Source organism: Sciurus vulgaris, assembly GCF_902686455.1.
Source record: "Sciurus vulgaris genome assembly, chromosome: 4".
NCBI lineage: Eukaryota > Metazoa > Chordata > Mammalia > Rodentia > Sciuridae > Sciurus > Sciurus vulgaris.
In genome coordinates this window covers 88843050-88863697 of record NC_136464.1, presented here as the reverse complement: position 1 = coordinate 88863697, position 20648 = coordinate 88843050, and the positions used below count along the sequence as shown (strand labels likewise).

Sequence of the window (20648 nt, the reverse complement as noted above, 5' to 3'; positions counted from 1 at the left end):
TCCCATGTGAACCTCCCCAGTCCTCACCACAAGGGAGTCACAATGCTACCTACATCTATCCTGGTTTAATCCATTCTGTCCTCATGTGCTTCTACTATGTTCCCTAGAGACCAGAGAAAGGGTACCAGCATTGGGACCCTCACCACAGACTCAGCCTGTGTTCAACATTTATGATGGTTTACTTCCTGCAGCCACCCAGTGGGCATGTCTTTATTGTCAATACCCTTGGATGAATGAGGAGACAGGCACAGGCATGTTAAACAACTTTCTTAGGATCACACAGAATTAGACAGCTGGACAGGCATCAATGATGGACTCCCCTTAAGGCTAGGATGGATTCACAGTACAATCTGAAGTCATCTCTGCAGGCAGCAGAAATGCTGAGCATCTCCTCTAGTCACCAAGATTGATGGTGCCCCATGGCCCCAGTCAGTTCTTGGCCCTCCTCAGACTTTGACCACAGTGGTGATGGAAAGCCCATGAGAGATCAGGCTCAGTTCATGCTGACAAAATTGTACCTCAAATGCAGCTCTCCTTCTGCCCTTGAACTTCTTACATATCTTGGGAGACTTCTCTCCATCCTGCCACTCCTTCCTTCCCCTAAAGTATGGGGGAACCAACCACTCCCATAGATGACCTTCAATTAGAGAGAAATGGGGGCAGGCACAGAAGCATTCACCCTTCTGTCCTTTGACAATTAAGGGAGATCTTCGCACATTTTGCAGACGAACTGAGTCCTGGTTGCCCTCAACATTACCTTTGTTGATCCCATCCTGTACGGACTTCTCTTCTTCCCCAGCTCACTCTTCTGCTCACTCCTTCACCCTGGCTTTACACCCACAAAAACCCACCTGCACCAAGTCATGAACTGAAGCTGTGCTTTTGTGGAATCTTCCAGATGGCCAAGGACTCAAATGCAAGTCCTTGTTTTCCCTTTTCACTTACAGGTTACCAGGAGCCTCTGAAGTGAGTTATTAAGTGTTATGAAAAATTGGCATTTGCATACTAACAGATGCATACATTACAGCAGTATCTAGAGTTTACTGAGGACTCTAACACAGCTTCCTATTGGGAAAGCCAACTGCCACATGATTCTGCAAAGCCCCTACCATGAGGGATGCTTGGCAGGTCACTGAAAGCACCATCATCCCCAGGAAGCTTACTTTGCAGTCAACACACTGTTCAATGTGACTGCTAGGTTGGCATAAGTGTTTCCCAAAGGCCCACATATTAAAGGTGTTGCCCATGGCACTATTAGGAAGTAGTGAAACCTTTAGGAGGTAGAGCCTGGTGGAAGATCCTTAGATCACTGTGCCTTAAAGGGAAATATAGGAACTTCAGCTCTTTCATCTTTTTCTTTCCTTCCAAGCCACCATGAGGAGAGCAGATGCCTCTACCATGTAGTCCTACCATGATGTGCTACCTTGCAATAGGGCTAAAAATAATGAGGTCAACTAACCATGGACTGAAACCTAACTCCGAGTCAAAATAAACTTTCCTCTTTTAAAGCTGATTGCATCAGGTATTTTGTCACAGTGACAGAAAACTAACAGTGGTCTTCAGCCAATCATGGTTGCTTCTGCCTTTTAAACAATAAAGTGCTATAAAATGCCATTAGTTTGAGTGACAGATGAAAAATGGCCATAAACCTTTTGACATTCACATCAAGAGGTTTCTGTTCTCTTTGAGTCTGTGCTGACCTAGAACTAATTTAACCAAGAGTATGATGGAAGAGATCCCATGCCAATTCCAGGCTAGCGTTTACAAAGAATGGCAACTTCTTCCTGGGCATTTGAAGCCCTGAGCTGCCATGTAGAATCTTGCTGGAGACACTACACGGAGAGGGCTTGAGACTGCACAGGAAGGGAGCGGGACCCAGCATGCAGTATATCCCAGCCACTCACACCAAGAGCTGTGCACATGCATTTCCTTGCATGCATCTTGGACCCCCAGACCAATCTAGTCATGATCCTGATCAATACCACAAGAAGCAGAAAAATTCCCCAACAAAGCACTGCCTGATTCTCTAATCCAGAAAATTATGAAATGGGATAACAAAATGGTGGTTGTTTTATGCCACTGCACTTTGGGGTGGTTTGTTATACAGCAATAGATGCACAGAAAAGTTTTGCTTCCCCATTATTGATTGTGTTTGCAGTGCCTGGTGATGCACATTTGCCTCTACAGAATTTGGGCCATAATTTTCTAAGAATTACTTCAAGATGTATACATATGTACATGAATTTCAGTTCAAGTGAATCATCCATACTCTTATGCTGAAGCAGATGTATAACTCATCCCCAAAACAGCTCCTACAGCAATCCTCGTTGGTCGTGTGCTGCCTGGGAATCTGGGCTATTTATATAACTTGCAATGTAAGTGTCATCCAAGTTCTAGGCTATTTTTAAATGTATGGATCATTGTTTTATAATGGAAAGTTACATTTATCAGCTCACTGTTTTCACATGCAAATTTAAATGCTATGCAATCCATCTAGGGGGAAGGCAGAATAGTGTCAAGGTCAGAAGTACAGTCTCTGGGGCCAGCTGCATTTGTTTGAGTTCTAGCTCCTCTGTTTCCTCTCCTGTAAAGTGGGAAGAATGATTTAAAAAAAAAAAAAAATTCCACATGGTTTTACAGGTTAAATTAGTTGATGTATATAAATATCTAGAACACCACCTCACTTAGGATAAGGCCAAATAGGCTTACTGTATTATTATTTTTTTTTATTCTGTCCTCTTTGTACACTGAAAGGTATGAGCATCATGGTAGAGGAGTGAAATTTTGTCCTATAGTATTTAACCTAGACTAAACTACAAGAAAAGCATAATCCCACAACTAAGCTCTGTCATGATTGGCCTTCAGTTAAGTCTCTGGAATTAACAACTGCTTCAAGTACAGATGGCTCCAGCACATCAAGTACCTGGTAGTTTGGGCTCAAAGAACAGAAGAAACCCACCTGTCTCTGATTCCTTCTGTCCCAGAGTCCTTATTGGTTTCCAAGTTGAAGTTCTCCAGTGATGCACTCAGCAGGCCCCCCATGGTATCCTGCAAGCTGGGTACAAACAACTGATTTTCTGAGCATGACAATCTGTGAATCCAAGTGAGAGGTTTGGCCTGGGCCTGGTGTGCAGGACTCAAATTCGACATTTGCACAAATTTATGCTGATCTGAATTGGAGGAGAAAAAGATAAATACACTTACACACAAGATGATGCTGGTTCCACTGCTCTTAGGTAGCAAAACATTCCCATCCTCAGGCTCTTCTCTCCCAGTTCTTTTTCGGCACTGAGAGGCCTGCTATCTTGCCTCATGCTAACTTGGGGCATTCTTGTGATTAGGCTTGGGAATCCAAGTCCTCCTAATTAGCACTTGCTAATGAAAGACACTTTAGAAACTTAAGAAAGAGGAGACAAGAGGCTCCCTCCCCTGTAGCTGACAGAACTGGGAGCCAAGGAGCCTATTCAGATGGGTGCTCACCCAAAGCATTCCTGGGAATGTCAGGCTCCAGCAGGGACTCAGATAAAATTAGCTTCTACCACCCTGTTCTGCTTTCCGCCTTTGCAGATCTGTCCTTACAACCGTTCTCATAACAAACGGGACTTTGAATTACCCAAGCTCCCCAGATTAGGCTCTGCCCTGTGGTGAATAATCTTTGATCTAAACACAGCTGAGTTTTCCCTGGTAATAATACTTCATGTAAGAGCCTATTTCCTGGAATATAAGACCAATATAACACCAATGTATTGGACTCCCAGCCTGAATTCTTCCCTTTTTCGCTTTGTGCAGAAAGGCTTAGTAGTTGACTCTGGTGAAGTCACAGATGTGAGAGATGTCCCACTTCACTATTTATATTGTTCACAAAGAAAATGAGGATTTGATCAATAGTCTCTTAATTTAACGAGGCTTTATGCAAAGTGCAATTTGTGTTTTGAGAAAGAAAAATGATGACTATCTTCAGATTATCTGTTCTCTGCTAAAACCAGGAAGGAAGACCAGTACACATGGTGCTTTATTTGGGCACCACTTTTCTTTATGTGTGTGTGTGTGGTGAGTGTGTGTGTGGTGCCTGTGTGTGTATGCTTAATGTGAGTGTGTGTCTGGTGTCCACATATGTATGTGAATGGTAAATGTGTGTATGGGGGTGTCTGTGTGTGTTTGGTGCGTGTGTGTGTGTGTGTGTGTGTGTGTGTGCACACGTGTGTGTCCACACTGGAATATGGGAGAACCTAACACAAAGACCAAAAGAGCAGCACAGGAGATTCACCAGAGGCTTGCTCAGCCTTCCAATCCCCAGGGACTGAAGGGACAGTAAACTTGGAGTCAATCCTGGTAGATATTAACACCCAGGAGGAGATAATCTAGGAAGAAACAGTGGAAGCAGGGTCTCAGTGCATGGAAGTTTAGCTGGTTTGAAGCAAGACTATGGAGGGATTGGGGCTACAGGAAGGAACTGTCCGTTAGGGAGGAAACTCATAGAAGGGGAGCAGAGAGGTGAGAGCCCCAAGTGCCTGGGATCTGGGAAGAGCCATGTTCCCTTCCAGAAGGTCGTCAGGAGGCTGAGGAGGGAGCTCAGGAACAGAACAGGGTCCCACAGCAAGGTCAGAAAATGAGATCACAAATGCAAAGCATTCAGCATCACAGACTCATCCTGATGCTTGGGCTTGGTGACTGGCTCTGAAATGCTGGCATCATCCTCAGGTCTTGGCTTCATGGGGTTCAACTGGGTAGACTACAGCATAGGAGGGATGTGTCCATAGATAGGAGAGTCAAGAGTTGATGATCTTTCAAGAACAGAAGGAAGGATTGCTAATAATGTCCCAAAGCCACTGGCACACTAAGGAGAATGAATAGCTTCTGTTCCCTGGTCATGAGTGAATCACAGCATAACTGTGGCCTCTGGAAATAGCTGACAAATATCTGAACCTGTCCGGACATCAAGAGCTAAAGTCCATTTAGCTAGAGTTCTAAGCACGCAGGAAATACCTGGAGCCAAGGGCCGCAAAGAAAAGGATCCTGGGGTGGGATCCCAACCCATTCACTGCAAATCTGCAGTTTTGCAGCCACAGTCTCCTTGAAGGGCCATGAGTATCCCACAGCCCTGGGTCACTCATTAGAAAGGTTTGAGAAAAGGCCCATGGGGCCACTTTGCAGTGCTGAAAGATCTTGCCATAGTCCTGAAATACACTTGTAAAAGCTCAGTGATTCTTCTTTCTCTGCAGGGAACCACAACTATAAAGTAAATCTTGTTGAGATAATTCACAGAAGAATGATGAAGAAATATTCAGTAAATGTTCAGCTTCTCATCAATGAAAGAAATACAAAATAAAGCAACAGTGAGAAATTCTTTTTACCTGTCAAATAAACAAAGATAAACATGATGACAACTATTCCAGCAAGAATGCAATGAAACAGGCAGGATGACACAAAGGCAGGACACTCCAGAAAACAGCAAGGGGTCTTAAAAACACCCCACTCTAGTAACCACATGCACTTTTGAGAACAAGGAAAATCTAGAAAAATATTTTCTCCAATGATCTTCATCACAATACTATTTGTAATATTGAAGAAAGCAAACTAAATATCAAAAGAGGGAGATGATTAAGGAAGAGTATTTTCACACAAAAATTACCCATCCATTCTTTCATCCATTAACCACTTGCCATTTGACATACCTCTGCGCCAGAACAGAGCTATAAAGGCTGAAGGATACTGTCCCTGCCTTCAAGGAATTCCCAGTCTACCAGAGACTAGAGACAGACATGAACAAATAAGAATAAAAAAATAAAGAGATTTGCACAAAGGAGTGGTCCACTCCACCTGGCAAAGAGTCATCTGGGCACAGTCAATCAGGAAAGCCTTCAAGGGGCAAGCTGTCCTTAAACTTGTTCATGGACTATAGGGCTTATTTTGGTTGTCTGAGCCTAGAAGAGGTTAGGAACAGCATCACCAGTGGAGGCCACTGGCACAAAGACCCTGGAACCTGAGATATCCCGGTGTGCTCCACAGCCAGCAGGGCAGAAGTCAGGATAGCCAGAGAACAGAGGGGAGGTGACCAAGCAGGAAATAAGTCAGGGTTGAGGCCAGAGTTGGAAGAGTCTGACAGGTCATCCTAAGGAGTTTAGGTACACATAGACAGCAGAGAGTCACTGGTAGGTTTTCAGTATGGAAGAACACAATTGGATTGTTCCTTCGGAATGATCATTTTGAAAGTGACTTTGGACAGTGACAGGGGATATGAATCTCAGCAGAAAGCTCAGGAGAGCATTTGGTGGCATATGGGGCAGGAAGAGAAGGTGCAGGTCCAGATTCCCAGCTCCTGCAGGGTGAACGGGTGGTCAGTCCCCTTTGAACAAGACAAAGGTCATGGCAGAACTCCATGGAGTTTCATGGGAGGAAGAGATCAACTGTAGATGCTGTGAGTTTGAGGACAGATGGAGATGACCAGCTCTTGGCTGCATGTAATCATTGAAAATGGTGTCTGAAGAGAGATTCTCAAATGAAGTTTTTAAAAGGCAAGGAAAATTGTCAAAAGTGGATCATTTTAGTATAAATGTGAATTAGATTCCTGAAAACTCTTAAGGTGGTAGAATTTGCAGTTTGAGAAAACAGTTTATTATGAGCAAAATAGGCCTGGAAGGACTAATTTTACAAGTAAGCTCATGAAGTCTTTATAAATATTTTATGGTTACTAAAATTGAGCAATAAAAGCAATATTGATGGTGTTTCACACACTGTATCTCAGTAATAGCAGGTAAATCAGATATAATTAATTTGCATTTATCATCTCTAGATCCCTGGAAATAACCTGGGACCAACAGCCTACCGTTCCAATGCAACGTTTATATATTCATTTGGTCCTGCTGCAAATAATATGCTACCTTTATTTTTCTGTGTTCAGTTCAGCATCTTTAAGTTCAGCAATTTTGTTTCCCATTATCCTAACTCATGCAACCAGTCCCTAGAACCTGTGACACAGCTCCCACATTAATTAGCACTGAATCAAATCCTCATGTTCAGGAGATTCTGTTTCTAGTCTCACACTCCAGACATCAAGCTAGAATGTCCTGTCCTGCTGGAGTGCAACACAAGCCTATTAGATGATCATTATATTTGAATGAGCATTAAAGTTCAGAGAGGGGAAGTGAGCTGCCCAAAGTCACACAGCCTCTTTCCTAGCCAGTGCTTTTCCAACTTTTATGTGTATTCAAATCACCTGGGATCTTTTTAAAAACAAATTCTGATCAGTAGGCCTGGAGTAGGACCTTCAATTCTGCATTCATCGTGAGCTTCCAAATGATGTGCGTATTGCAGGACTCAGAGACTATACTCTGAAAATATAGCATGTAAATCACTGTAGTTTATTGTTTCCTTTGATAACAAAAGAAATAATGCTTAGAGATCAACAGCAACTATGATAAAGCAAGCACTCAAAGGCAAGTCTCTCTGGTCCTAAAGTCCACACTCTGGCAAGTAATGAAAGGTCGCAGTTGCAGTGGGTGAAGTAGGTGGGCGCTGAACCCCAAGAGTCATAGGTTCAAGTCTCAGATCCACTGCCAAGCAGCTAGCACAGTTCTTATTTCTCCAGTCCCAGTTTGCTTCTTTTAATAATGTTGGTTTCTGCTTCAAGGGCTGTTTGACAGTTATAGTTTGAGAAAAGTGTATTTGGGGCATAAATGAGATCTTGCATATAAGGATTATTACAATGCCAGGAAAAAGTACTAATGACAATAATAAACAGCTCCATAGAATTTCTTACATGCTCAATAAATGTTAACTGAGACTGGGGCTCCGGCGGCTGCCCAAGGGAGGAGTGGCGAGGAGAGCTGTGTGGACTCAGAACACCGGGGCCTGCCCTGAGGAGGAGGAGGAGGAGCGTGGCCACATGGATTTGGAGTGACTGCACCAGAGCTACAGGCAGTTGCCAGAGGAGGGGCTGTGTGGCGAGCTGTTTGGACTCAGACCACTTCTGAACACTGGGGCCTGCCCGGAGGAGGAGGAGGAGGAGGAGGAGGAGGAGGAGGAGGAGGAGCGCAGCAGGTCGTTTGGACTCGCAGTGACTGCATTAGCGCTCCAGGCGGCTGCTCAGAGGAGAAGGCCAGTGGTGAGTTGGTTGGACTTAAAGTGACAGCTCCTGAACACAGGGGGGCTGCCTGGAGGGGAAACACGGTGGGTCGCTTGGTCTCGAGTGGCCGCACCAGAGCTCCAGGCGGTTGCCCAGAGGACGCATGCAGCGGGTCACGTGGATTCAGAGCCACTCAGAGCGACCGCTCCTGAACACCCGGGGGGGTTACCTGGAGAAGGAGGAGGAACGGGGAGGGTCACTTCGACTCGGAGTGATTGATTGCCCAGGGCTACGAGTGGTTGGTGGGAGAAGGAGGCACGCAGTGAGTTTCTTGGACTCCTAGTGACCGCACTGGAATACTGGGTGGCTGTCTGGAGGAAGAGGCGTGTGGCGGGTCTCTGGGATTCAGAGCGATTGTACGGGGCCCCAGGTGGCTGCTCAGAGGAGGGGCCGCATAGCCAGGCGATTAGGTGCAGAGCAGGGTCCCAGGATCTAGGAGGCTTCTTGGTGGAAGAGCCCCACAGAGACACGCTTAGGGGCGGAGCAAAGGTTCCAGGACTGCGGGCAGATTCTCTGAGGAGGGGCAGCCTAAGGAGATTCATCTGCGAAGGGTGAGGCTCCCAGGCCCAGGAGGTAGGGCCGGGCCCCTGGGAACTTTGCAGAGGAAGGCAGCCCAGCCCAGGCGGTAGCTGTAAATTGAGGGGAACCTCTAGGAGGGAACTGACCAGCGAGACCTCCCCACCGGGTGAGTCTTCCCTGCCGGGTGAGGTTTCCCCACAAGGACGGTAAAACCAGAGACTCAAGCCCAAACAGGCCTTGCCTCAGCCCGCAGCCTAGGTCCCCTTTGGATGACCATTGGTCAACAAGTGGAGGCACCTCTGCCCACTAGCAGGGATTATACCCCACCTGAAGGCCACCACTCCTAGAGAGGTAGCTTCCTTGTGGAGCACCGCGTTATCAACTTCCTCCAAGACTTCAGCCTACTGAAGGCTAAGGGGGGATATATATAGAAATCTTCAGGGACATTGTAAGTCAATAGAGGAAATCTGCAATATCTCAGCAGTCCACTGATACCTGAACAATATGAGAAAACAAGGAAAGAAAATGCTGCAAACAAATCTAGATGTTACATCAATAAAACCCAATGACAGCATGGCAGAAGAAATGACAGAAAAGGAGTTCAGAATGTACATAATTAAAATGATCAGAAAAGCAAACGATGAGATGAAAGAGCAAATGCACACACTGAATGATGAGATGAAAGAGTAATGCAGGCATTGAATGATCGCACGAATCGACAATTAAAAGAGCAAATACAGGAAGCAAAAGACCATTTCAATAAAGAGTTAGAGATATTGAAAAAAAACCAAACAGAAATCCTTGACATGAAGGAAACAATAAACCAAATTAAGAACTCCATAGAAAGCATATCCAGTAGGAAAGAACACCTGGAAGACAGAACCTCAGACATTGAAGACAAAATATTTAACCTTGAAAACAAAGTTGAACAAACAGAGAAGATGGTAAGAAATCATGAACAGAATCTAAAAGAACTATGGAATATCATGAAAAGGCCAAATTTAAGAATTATTGAGATTGAGGAAGGCCTAGAGAAACAAGCCAAAGGAATGAACAATTTATTCAATGAAATAATATCAGAAAATTTCCCAAATCAGAAAAATGAAATGGAAAATCAAGTTCAAGAGGCTTATAGGACTCCAAATACACAAAATTACAACAGACCCACACCAAGGCACATTATAATGAAAATACCTAACATACAAAATAAACACAGAATTTTAAAGGCTGTGAGAGAAAAGAACCAAATTACATTCAGGGGGAAACCAATACGGATATCAGCAGATTTTTCAATCCAGACCCTAAAAGCTAGAAGGGCCTGGAACAACATTTTTCAAGCCCTGAACCAAGAAAATGGATGCCAACCAAGAATCTTATACCCAGCAAAACTTACCTTCAAATTTGACGATGAAATAAAATCCTTCCATGATAAACAAAAGCTAAAAGAATTTACAAAAAGAAAGCCAGCATTACAGAACATTCTCAGCAAAATATTCCATGAGGAAGAAATGAAAAACAAAGAAGCAAATCAGCAAAGGGAGGAATTATCCTAAAGGAATTGTCAAATAAAGGAGGAACCAAGTTGTGTCAAACAAATAAATAAATAAAATTTTAAAAATGAACCAAATGACCGGGAAACCAAATCATATCTCTATAATAACCCTGAATGTTAATGGCCTGAATTCATCAATCAAAAGACATAGACTGGCAGATTGGATTAAAAAGAAAAATCCAACAATATGTTGCCTGCAAGAGACTCACCTCATAGAAAAAGATACCCATAGACTAAAGGAGAAAGGATGGGGAAAAACATACCATGCACATGGACTCAGCAAAAAAGATGGAGTATCCATCCTCATTTCCGATAATGTGGGCTTCAAGCCAAAGTTAGTCAGAAGGGATAAAGAAGGTCATTTCATACTGCTTAAGGGAAGCATAAATCAGCAAGATATAACAATCATAAACATCTGTGCCACAAACAGTGGCTCATGCATGTATGTCAAACAAATCCTTCTCAATTTCAGAAACCAAATAGACCATAACACAATAATACTAGTTGATTTTAACACGCCTCTCTCACTACTGGACAGATCTTCCAGACAAAAATTGAACAAAGAAACCATAGATCTCAACAACACAATCAATAATTTAGACTTAACGGACATTTATAGAATATTCCATCCAACCAAGAGCGAATACACTTTCTTCTCAGCAGCACATGGATCCTTCTCTAAAATAGACCATATATTATGCCACAAAGCTAATGTTAGCAAATACAAGAAGATAGAGACACTACCATGTATTCTATCAGATCATAATGTATTGAAGTTAGAAATAAATGAAAGAGTAAAACACAGAAACTATTCCAACATCTGGAGATTAAACAATATGCTATTATATGATGAATGGATAACAGAAGATATAAGGAAGGAAATTATAAAATTCTTAGAGGTAAATGAGAACAAAGAAACATCATATCAAAATCTCTGGGACACTATGAAAGCAGTACTTGGAGGGAAATTTATTTCATGGAGCGCATTTAATAAAAGAAGTAAAACTCAACAAATAAATGACCTAACACTACAGCTCAAAGCCCTAGAAAAAGAAGAACAGAACAGCACCAAAAGTAGTAGAAGACAGGAAATAGTTAAACTCAGAGCTGAAATCAATGAAATTGAAACAAAAGAAACAATACAAAAAAATGACAAAATAAATAGTTGGTTCTTCGAAAAAATAAACAAAATTGATAAACCTTTAGCCACACTAACAAAGAGAAGACGAGAGAAAACCCAAATCACTAAAATTCGGAATGAACAAGGAAATATCACAACAGACAGGATTGAAATACAAAACATAATTAGAAGCTATTTTGAAAATCTATACTCCAACAAAATAGAAAATCTCAAAGACATCAACAGGTTTCTAGAGACATATGAATTGCCTAAACTGAACGAGGAGGACATACACAATTTAAATAGACCAATTTCAAGTACTGAAATAGAAGAAGTCATCAAAAGCCTACCAACAAAGAAAAGTCCAGGACCAGATGGGTTCTCAGCCGAGTTCTACAAAACCTTTAAAGAAGAGCTCATTCCAATACTTCTCAAAGTATTCCATAAAATAGAAGAGGAGGGAACCCTTCCAAACTCATTCTATGAAGCCAATATCACACTGATACCTAAACCAGACAGAGACTCATCAAGGAAAGAAAATTTCAGACCAATATCCTTAATGAACATCGACGCAAAAATTCTCAACAAAATTTTAGCAAATCGCATACAAAAACATATTAAAAAGATAGTGCACCACGATCAAGTGGGTTTCATCCCAGGGATGCAAGGTTGGTTCAACATTAGGAAATCAATAAGCGTAATTCACCATATTAATAGACTTAAAGTCAAGAATCACATGATTATTTCAATACATGCAGAAAAAGCATTTGATAAAATACAGCACCCCTTCATGCTCAAAACACTAGAAAAAATAGGGATAGTGGGAACATTCCTTAACATTGTAAAGGCCATTTATGCTAAGCCCATGGCTAATATCATCCTAAATGGTGAAAAACTGAAAGCATTCCCCCTAAAAACTGGAACAAAGCAGGGATGCCCTCTTTCACCACTTCTATTCAACTTCGTTCTTGAGACTCTGGCCAGAGCAATTAGACAAACCAAAGAAATTAAAGGGATACGAATTGGAAAAGAAGAACTCAAACTATCCCTGTTCGCAGATGACATGATTATATATTTAGAGGAACCTGGAAATTCCACCAGAAAACTCTTAAAACTCATAAGTGAATTCAGTAAAGTAGCAGGTTACAAGATCAATGCCCATAAATCCAACGCATTTTTATACATAAGTGATGAATCTTCAGAAAGAGAAATTAGGAAAACTACCCCATTCACAATAGCCTCGAAAAAAATAAAATACTTGAGAATCAATCTCACAAAAGAGGTGAAAGACCTCTACAATGAGAACTATACAACACTAAAGAAAGAAATTAAAGAACACCTTAGAAGATGGAAAGATCTCCCATGTTCTTGGATAGGAAGAATTAATATTGTCAAAATGGCCATACTACCTAAAGTGCTATACAAATTCAATGCAATTCCAATTAAAATCCCAATGATGTACCTTACAGAAATAGAGCAAGCAATTTTGAAATTCATCTGGAAGAATAAGAAACCCAGAATAGCTAAAGCAATCCTTAGCAGGAAGAGTGAAACAGGGGGTATTGCAATACCAGATCTTCAACTCTACTACAAAGCAATAGTAACAAAAACGGCATGGTATTGGTACCAAAATAGAAAGGTAGATCAATGGTACAGAATAGAGGACATGGACACAAACCTAAATAAATACAATTTTCTCATACTAGACAAAGGTGCCAAAAATATGCAATGGAGAAAAGATAGCCTCTTCAACAAATGGTGCTGGGAAAACTGGAAATCCATATGCAACAGAATGAAACTAAACTCATATCTCTCACCGTGCACGAAACTAAACTCAAAATGGATTAAGGACCTCGGAATCAGACCAGAGACCCTGCAGATTATAGAAGAAAAAGTAGGTCCAGATCTTCAACATGTCGGCTTAGGACCAGACTTCCTTAACAGGACTCCCATAGCACAAGAAATAAAAGCAAGAATCAATAACTGGGATAGATTAAAACTAAAACGCTTTCTCTCAGCAAAGGAAACTATCAGCAGTGTGAAGAAAGAGCCTACAGAGTGGGAGAATATCTTTGCCAATCATACTTCAGATAGAGCACTAATCTCCAGAATCTATAAAGAACTCAAAACACTCTACTCCAAGAATTCAAATAATCCAGTCGACAAATGGGCTAAGGAAATGAATAGACACTTCACAGAAGAAGATCTACAAGCAATCAACAAACATATGGAAAAATGTTCAACATCTCTAGTAATAAGAGAAATGCAAATCAAAACCACCCTAAGATTCCATCTCACCCCAATTAGAATGGCGATTATCAAGAATACGAGCAACAACAGGTGTTGGCGAGGATGTGGGGAGAAAGGTACACTCATACATTGCTGGTGGGGCTGCAAATTAGTGCAGCCACTCTGGAAAGCAGTGTGGAGATTCCTTAGAAAACTTGGAATGGACCCTCCATTTGACCCAGCTATCCCACTCCTTGGCCTATACCCAAAGGACTTAAAATCAGCATACTACAGAGATACAGCCACATCAATGTTCATAGCTGCTCAATTCACAATAGCCAGACTGTGGAACCAACCTAGATGCCCTTCAATTGATGAGTGGATAAAGAAACTGTGATATATATATACAATGGAATATTACTCAGCCATAAAGAATGATAAAATTATGGCATTTGCAGGCAAATGGATGAAATTGGAGAATATCATGCTAAGTGAGATAAGCCAATCTCAAAAAGCCAAAGGATGAATGATATCGCTAATAAGTGGAGGATGACACATAATGGGGGGGAGGGAAGGGTTAGTGTTAGGGTTAGAGTTAGGGTTAGGGAGGGGGGCAAGTATGGAGGAAGGAAGTACTGTATAGAGGGCAAAGAGGGGTGGGAGGGGTGGGGGGAAGGGAAAAAATAACAGAATGAATCAAACAACATTGTTCTATGTAAATTTATGATTACACAAATGGTATGCCTTTACGCCATGTACAGAGAAACAACATGTATCCCATTTGTTTACAATAAAAAATAAATAAATAAATAAATAAATAAATGTTAACTGATCTTACGTGACATGTGGTCACATTTTAATCAATAGGTTTTTTCTTAACTTTATCAGTAACATATGCTCATGCTGAAAGTTTAATAAATAGTGAAAATATGAAGAAGAGAAAAGAATCATGCTTGCATGCATAACTCACAAAGATAATAACAAGTAATATTTTTAAAGGTCTTTTTTAGTTGTACGTGGATGTAATACCTTTATTTTATTTATTTGTTTTTATGTGGTACTGAGGATCAAAACCAGTGCCTTGCATGTGCTAGGCAAGGGTTCTACCACTGAGCTACAACCCCAGTCCCAACAAATAATATTTTGGTGTTGTTCATTTCTATATTGTATTTTCTTGTTTTATAACATGTTATTATTAACCACCTGCATTTGCCTATGCTTTTCAATAAATTGGCACAGGTAGCCATTTAAATTTAAATATAAATCACTAAAACTAAAATTAAAGATTTAATCCTTCATTTGTTTTTGCCACCTTTCAAATGCTCAGTAGGTACATTTACTGATGACTCCTTACTGAGGGCTACAGATATTTCTATCATCAAAGAAACTTCCACTGGGCAGTACTAGGTATGATCCCATATCTTGCTTTCGCCCACTTGGCTCTATAGCATATACAGTCTCACAAGTCATCCCTTTCCAAAAAGCTGCTTTAACTATCTGAATTACAGAGATGTGCTGTGATTTATTTAACTAGTCTTCTATCCTGGGAAACTTAGGTTGCTTCCAAATGCTCACTGCTATAAATGATGTTCCAGTGAACACTCATGAGTATCAACTTTTGCATTTTTCTATATTTATTACTCTAAGATAAATATCCACCTACTAGTAAAATTATGGGACCAAAAGGACATTTTTTTTAAGACTTTTGATATATACTTTCAATTGTACTCTAGGAAGGTTGTACCAATTTACCCTCCTAGTGTAATTTATTTCAGTGCTTGCCAATCTGAGAAAAAAATTATACTTCATTTTTATTGTATTTCTGTCCTTACTGAGGAGATTTAAGGCTTTATAGAGGCTTCCAGGTCAATTGTATCTGTTCATACAAATTATTTTATAAAATAACAAATTTGTCAAAGTGTACATTGAGAATATAGCATCTACTCACCAGCTGAAAGATGGAGAATCTGCCCAGAGCCCATCTGTGCATTAAACCCATGCTGGGCAGAACAGAGGCCCAGTAAATATTTGCATGTCTTGGCTGAATCAGTGACAAACGTGTGCTTTTTCCCAGTGACACTGCTGGTGACGGTGAACTTTTTTCGCTAAAAGAAACAAACACAAACCTTAATACACTGACCATCCCTACCCGTCCTCTGAAACACAAGTGTCCAGAGACTAACAGCACATTCATTCCCCCAGTTCGGCGTCAGCATACTAGGCATCCAGAGGGAGATGGCAGATATTGCCTCATGAAGACCCAATTTTTTTCTCTTAGCCTAAAGAAAATCCCTCTTTTCATTTTTCCTTCATTCATGAATCAAATCTTTATCAGGCAATTGCAATGTGCCAAGGAGTGTGCTGGGTGGAAAGAATATGAATTGAGTCAGTTCCATACTTGGCCCTCATAGTTCTGTGTGCAATATGAAAATACCATTAACTATTCCTGTTCTCTTTATTGTATCAACTCCAAGAAGTTGTAGACAAAAATTTCAACTAGTCAGGGATTGAAAAGACAAAAACACTGATAAGTGTTCTAATAGTTCTTGCTATTATGTGCCAGATTCTAAACTAAGTGCTTCATGAATCTTAAATACTTTTGTCTTCGCAGCTACAGAATGAACTTTATCTTTATCCTAAAGATGAGAGAAAGAGTCCTCAAAATGCAGCAGGAATTGAGGTCTCACCACCAAGAAATGCCTGCCTACATTATAAATTCTAGGCTCACATGCAAAACAATAATATTCATAGAGCTCACTGGACTAAATTGGTGAGGATTACTACCTAGGGCTATTAACATGGAGCTTTGTGAATAAACTCATAACTTTTTGCACTATATAATTTTGAATAAGAACAAAGTAATAGAGGTGATATTAAATATGAATTGATATATAACTTCCAAATAAATCTGTTCTGGATATTTCATTTGTTTCAATAAGAACCTTGAGCTTTCCCTATAAAGATTAATTTTATAAAATCAGGTTTATGTTTTAAAGAACCCCCTAAAACTCCTTATCCTCCTGATGGCTTATCTCTTCTAAGTCCTCATAGTCACCATTTCTAAGAATTCCATTTATACAAGTCAGATATAAAACAAGAGGCAGATAACTATTTATTGTTTTTCCTCTGAGAAACTCCTTTTCATTATTAACCTAAATTTAGATAGTTTAATCATTCTCTAAATATTCTTTACTTTCATTGAGTCTCTTTGCTACAATGTGAATGAATTCCAAACCTATTGATACTCAGTATTTCTTGAAATATTTTCTCAAGTATTCATTCATATTACTCTACTGGTCTTCAAAATTCTTCCTTCACATTCAGTCATTTTATGTACACTTTTCCAAAGTTGGACATTTGCTCAGAATCCATACATTTTGTCAGTACACATTGATATGCTTTCCTACTGTCCCAAGATTTTATATTACCTTCATTCATTCATAAAAATTCTTTAGATAACCAAGTCACTTTTTTTAATCTAATAACTACGCTTTAACAAATCTGAAAAGGGAGACTCATTGGTAAACACACACACACACACACACACACACACACACCTTTCGGTTTATAAACTCAACAAAATTCTTCTTTTGGATGACAACGCTCTAAGGGATTAAACAGAAAGTGGAATATCCATCCTATTTCTTGGCATAAAGCTGAAAACAGCCTCAACTGAAATGGTTTTGGATTTTATTTGTATTTATCACCACTGCGATAACATCATTTAATGGAAAATTCACATCTGCAGGCAAACTTTGTCAGGAGCAAGATGCTCTGTGAACAAGATGATGTAAAATTTCAATAACAGGGTTTTCAGCACAAACATGAAAACCTCTCTTAAGCCCCTGTGGTTGCAGTACAAATATTCCAGGTGCTTGGGTAATATCATGTTGTTTCAAAGCATTAGTTTACTATTTCAAATAATTTATCCAAAACAGTTGTTGCAGTTTGCTTGCTGGCTTGATTATTTGTTTGTTTTGATACATCTTTGCAAAACGATAATTTTCTTCCAGGCAGAGATTTGCCATGAACCTCCTGAAGCCAAAGCTCCTTGCATCAGTGCAAATGGATTCTCAATCTATTGATTCAGGGCCCTCACTTGGGCAGGTCCTTTCCTGGGAGGGGTCCTGGCAATGTGCACACATATTCTGGTGAAATGTGGAAAGTTAGATGTTTTCACTGCAATCCATCAAGCCACCAACTCTACTCTCCCCTCTGACTTTTCCTCTGCTATAGTGTAGACTTTAAATGTCCATCAAATAAGAAGATGGTGGATTAGAGGAAGGATGCACTTCCTAGCAGTTCCTCAGCACCAGACTTACAAAGCAGGAAGATTGCTTGGGCAGGTGGGTAACAAATTGAACTCACTGACATTGAATACTGGACTGTAAAAGAAATTAAAGAGACACAGAAAATCAGAAACTTCAAACAGAATATAAGAAATAGCATTAGAGATGTGTCAGTCTGACTGGCAGTGGCAGCAGTAGCAACAGCAGCCACTGAGGGGATCGGGGATCACAGATAGAAAGAGTAGACAGTGTGACAAATAACAACCACCAAAATAAATTAAATTTTTAAAAATTTGGCTTGAGAAAATCTATGGATTAGAGAGACACACTGATCTTGATGACCACAGAGTTAGTGGGAAAGTGGGTCATTAAAACTAACCAAAAATTGCTTGAGCACCCCAGGGCAGATAGCTCAATGATAACTGAGATCACTGGCCCAGAAAATAACCAGAGTTGTAGCCCAGGAACTATCTATTAACACTGTAGAGCAGTGAGGAGAGACAAACCAGGATACATAAAGGAAGGAGAGACAAATCAGGATACATAAAGGAAGGAAAGACAAATCAGGATACATAAAGGAAGTATCCAGCAGCACATATTATAACTTGCAGTGTGTGCCTGAACCAGAGTGACTGAAATAGGCACAAAGAAAATCTTTGTTGCTGGCACCCCAGGAGAACAATGGGGAAGATGCACAGGTATCTGCACTCTGGGGCAGATACCTGGTATTTCACATGCATTGGGCTGAAGGTGAATTATGTGAAGGGTTAGTCTTCATGCCCTTAAAGTGGATTTTACCAGCGGCCCCAGAAATTCAGATGTTCTAGAAGCTCCCAGTAATAAGTGGCATGGACCAAATCTCAAATACCTGCTAACAGAATTCCAAAAATCACCTAAGATTAAATTCCAACCACTGGAACTTCCAATTTGAACTGTGTATCACCCCCCCACACACATGCACATACAGGATTACATAATTCACAAGCACTCCCCAGTCTATCCCACCCTACACTGAGAAACTGAAACCTGAGAGTTACTACACCTAGCTGGCAGATGTGAGGAACCAAAGACATTAAACTTAATAGCCCCCAACCCTTGACCCAAAGATTGCAGAGCTAAAAATAAATAGAAAGAATCAAAATCCATCCCTGCCAATAGTTTGAACACTGCAGCAGAAACAAGCCAAACATATTTCTCATTATGATTTTTTCACTTTTTTCTTTTTCCTTATTCATTTTTCTCTGTATTCCATTTTTTGTCTTCTTTATATTTTAACTTTTTGAATTTTCTTCAAGCATCATTTCATCACATTGTGATTTTAAAATTTTTTTCTATATGCATGATTGTATGTGTGTGTTCTCACTGCATGAATAGGTTTGAAGAATATATATGTATATATATATGCATATATATACATATATATATTCATGTGATTTCACTTTCACATTAGTAGCTTTCTTCTGCATTTATTATTTAGCCTTGATTTGACATAGGTGGGGAATGATTAAAAGAAGATTCAAATTGTTTTAATCTTACATTAGCTGGTTTGCTCATATCTTGGTTCTTGGCCCTCCCATCTCCTCTTCTTCACTCTCTTCCCCCAGCAATAACTAAATTTTCCCATTATCTCTTCCTCTCTTCCTTTTCTCATTACTTTCAGGTATTTTTATTCCTTATTCTTTACAACTGATATCTTCTACCTATATCCTGCCTCTTTGATCATTTTTTAAAATATTTCAAAAATCTTTTGCCTTCCTACCCTATTTTCTCTTACCTAAGAAACTATAAGATGACTAAATAATAGAATTATATGGCTTATGTAAGTCTTACCCCATTCATGTTATTGATATTCTTAATGTACTGGACAAAATACAAAATAGAAGACACCTGCTGTTCAAATGCCTGACATAATTCACAGTTTTTATTGTTGTTACTAATGTTAAATGCTGACCCCACCATTCCTAGATAGGTGACAGTGTTATAGATGTCAAAGTAGACACTGAACATTTTTCTTCAGGCTGTACATCTGTTGTTGACATTAGTGCTATTCCTGGATTCCCTAACATCTAAGAGAGTCTGTAAAGTGATTGAGACAAATCAAGACCATAGAGTAGAGATACAGAGAAACCTTCACAACTCAGCCAAGTAACAATGAACCTCACCCCACATATGATCTAGCCCTACCTGATCCTTAATATACTCCACTCAGAGAATCAGGGAGATGAACACCCAAAACCAACAAACAGGACCCAGGGAGGAACAACCAGAGGACCTCAAGTCCCACCCCTTGACATCTACTCACATATCAAAAGTAGTGAGAAGTCCCAGAACAAACTACATACATAGGCCATGTGTATAAAAGAGGAAGGGGAATGAATCTCAATTGATGTTCAAGTCTAAGACCTATGAAAACATGAAGTCTCCCTCCAAAATTCACAATCTCCCAACAAAGAATGCCACAGATATGGAAGTAGATGAAATCCCAGAGAAAGATTACAAAAAACTGATTATTAAAATGTTCACTAAACTAAAAAAAAAAAAAAAAAAAAAATCTAAGGAATGAATTAAAAGAGTAAATACAGGAGTTGAAAGAACATTTCAACAAAGGAATAGAAATATTGAGAAGAAACCAGTCAGAACTTCTGGAAATGAAAGACACAATTAATCAAATTGAAATTTCACTTGAAACAATCACCAACAGATGAAATTGCATAGAGAATAGAACTTTAGTCCTTGAAGATAGAACTTCAGGTCTTGAAGATAGGGTACAGTAACTCCAGGACACAGGAAAAATGAAAGAACATGATCAGAAGA

General features: G+C 40.1%; 1 protein-coding gene across 8 annotated transcripts in view; it reads right to left on the bottom strand.

Moving 5' to 3' along the window:
* The window catches only part of FRMPD2 (FERM and PDZ domain containing 2), a gene marked incomplete at its 5' end in the record, with an annotated part of 157434 nt that overhangs the window by 40011 nt on the left and 96775 nt on the right, over window positions 1-20648 (bottom strand). For all 8 annotated transcript variants that reach the window (XM_079135851.1, XM_079135857.1, XM_079135858.1 and 5 more), the window contains 2 exons: window positions 2960-3170; window positions 15494-15650. In XM_079135851.1, the coding sequence (XP_078991977.1) occupies window positions 2960-3170; window positions 15494-15650 (368 nt within the window). The remainder of the gene's footprint in view (window positions 1-2959; window positions 3171-15493; window positions 15651-20648) is intronic.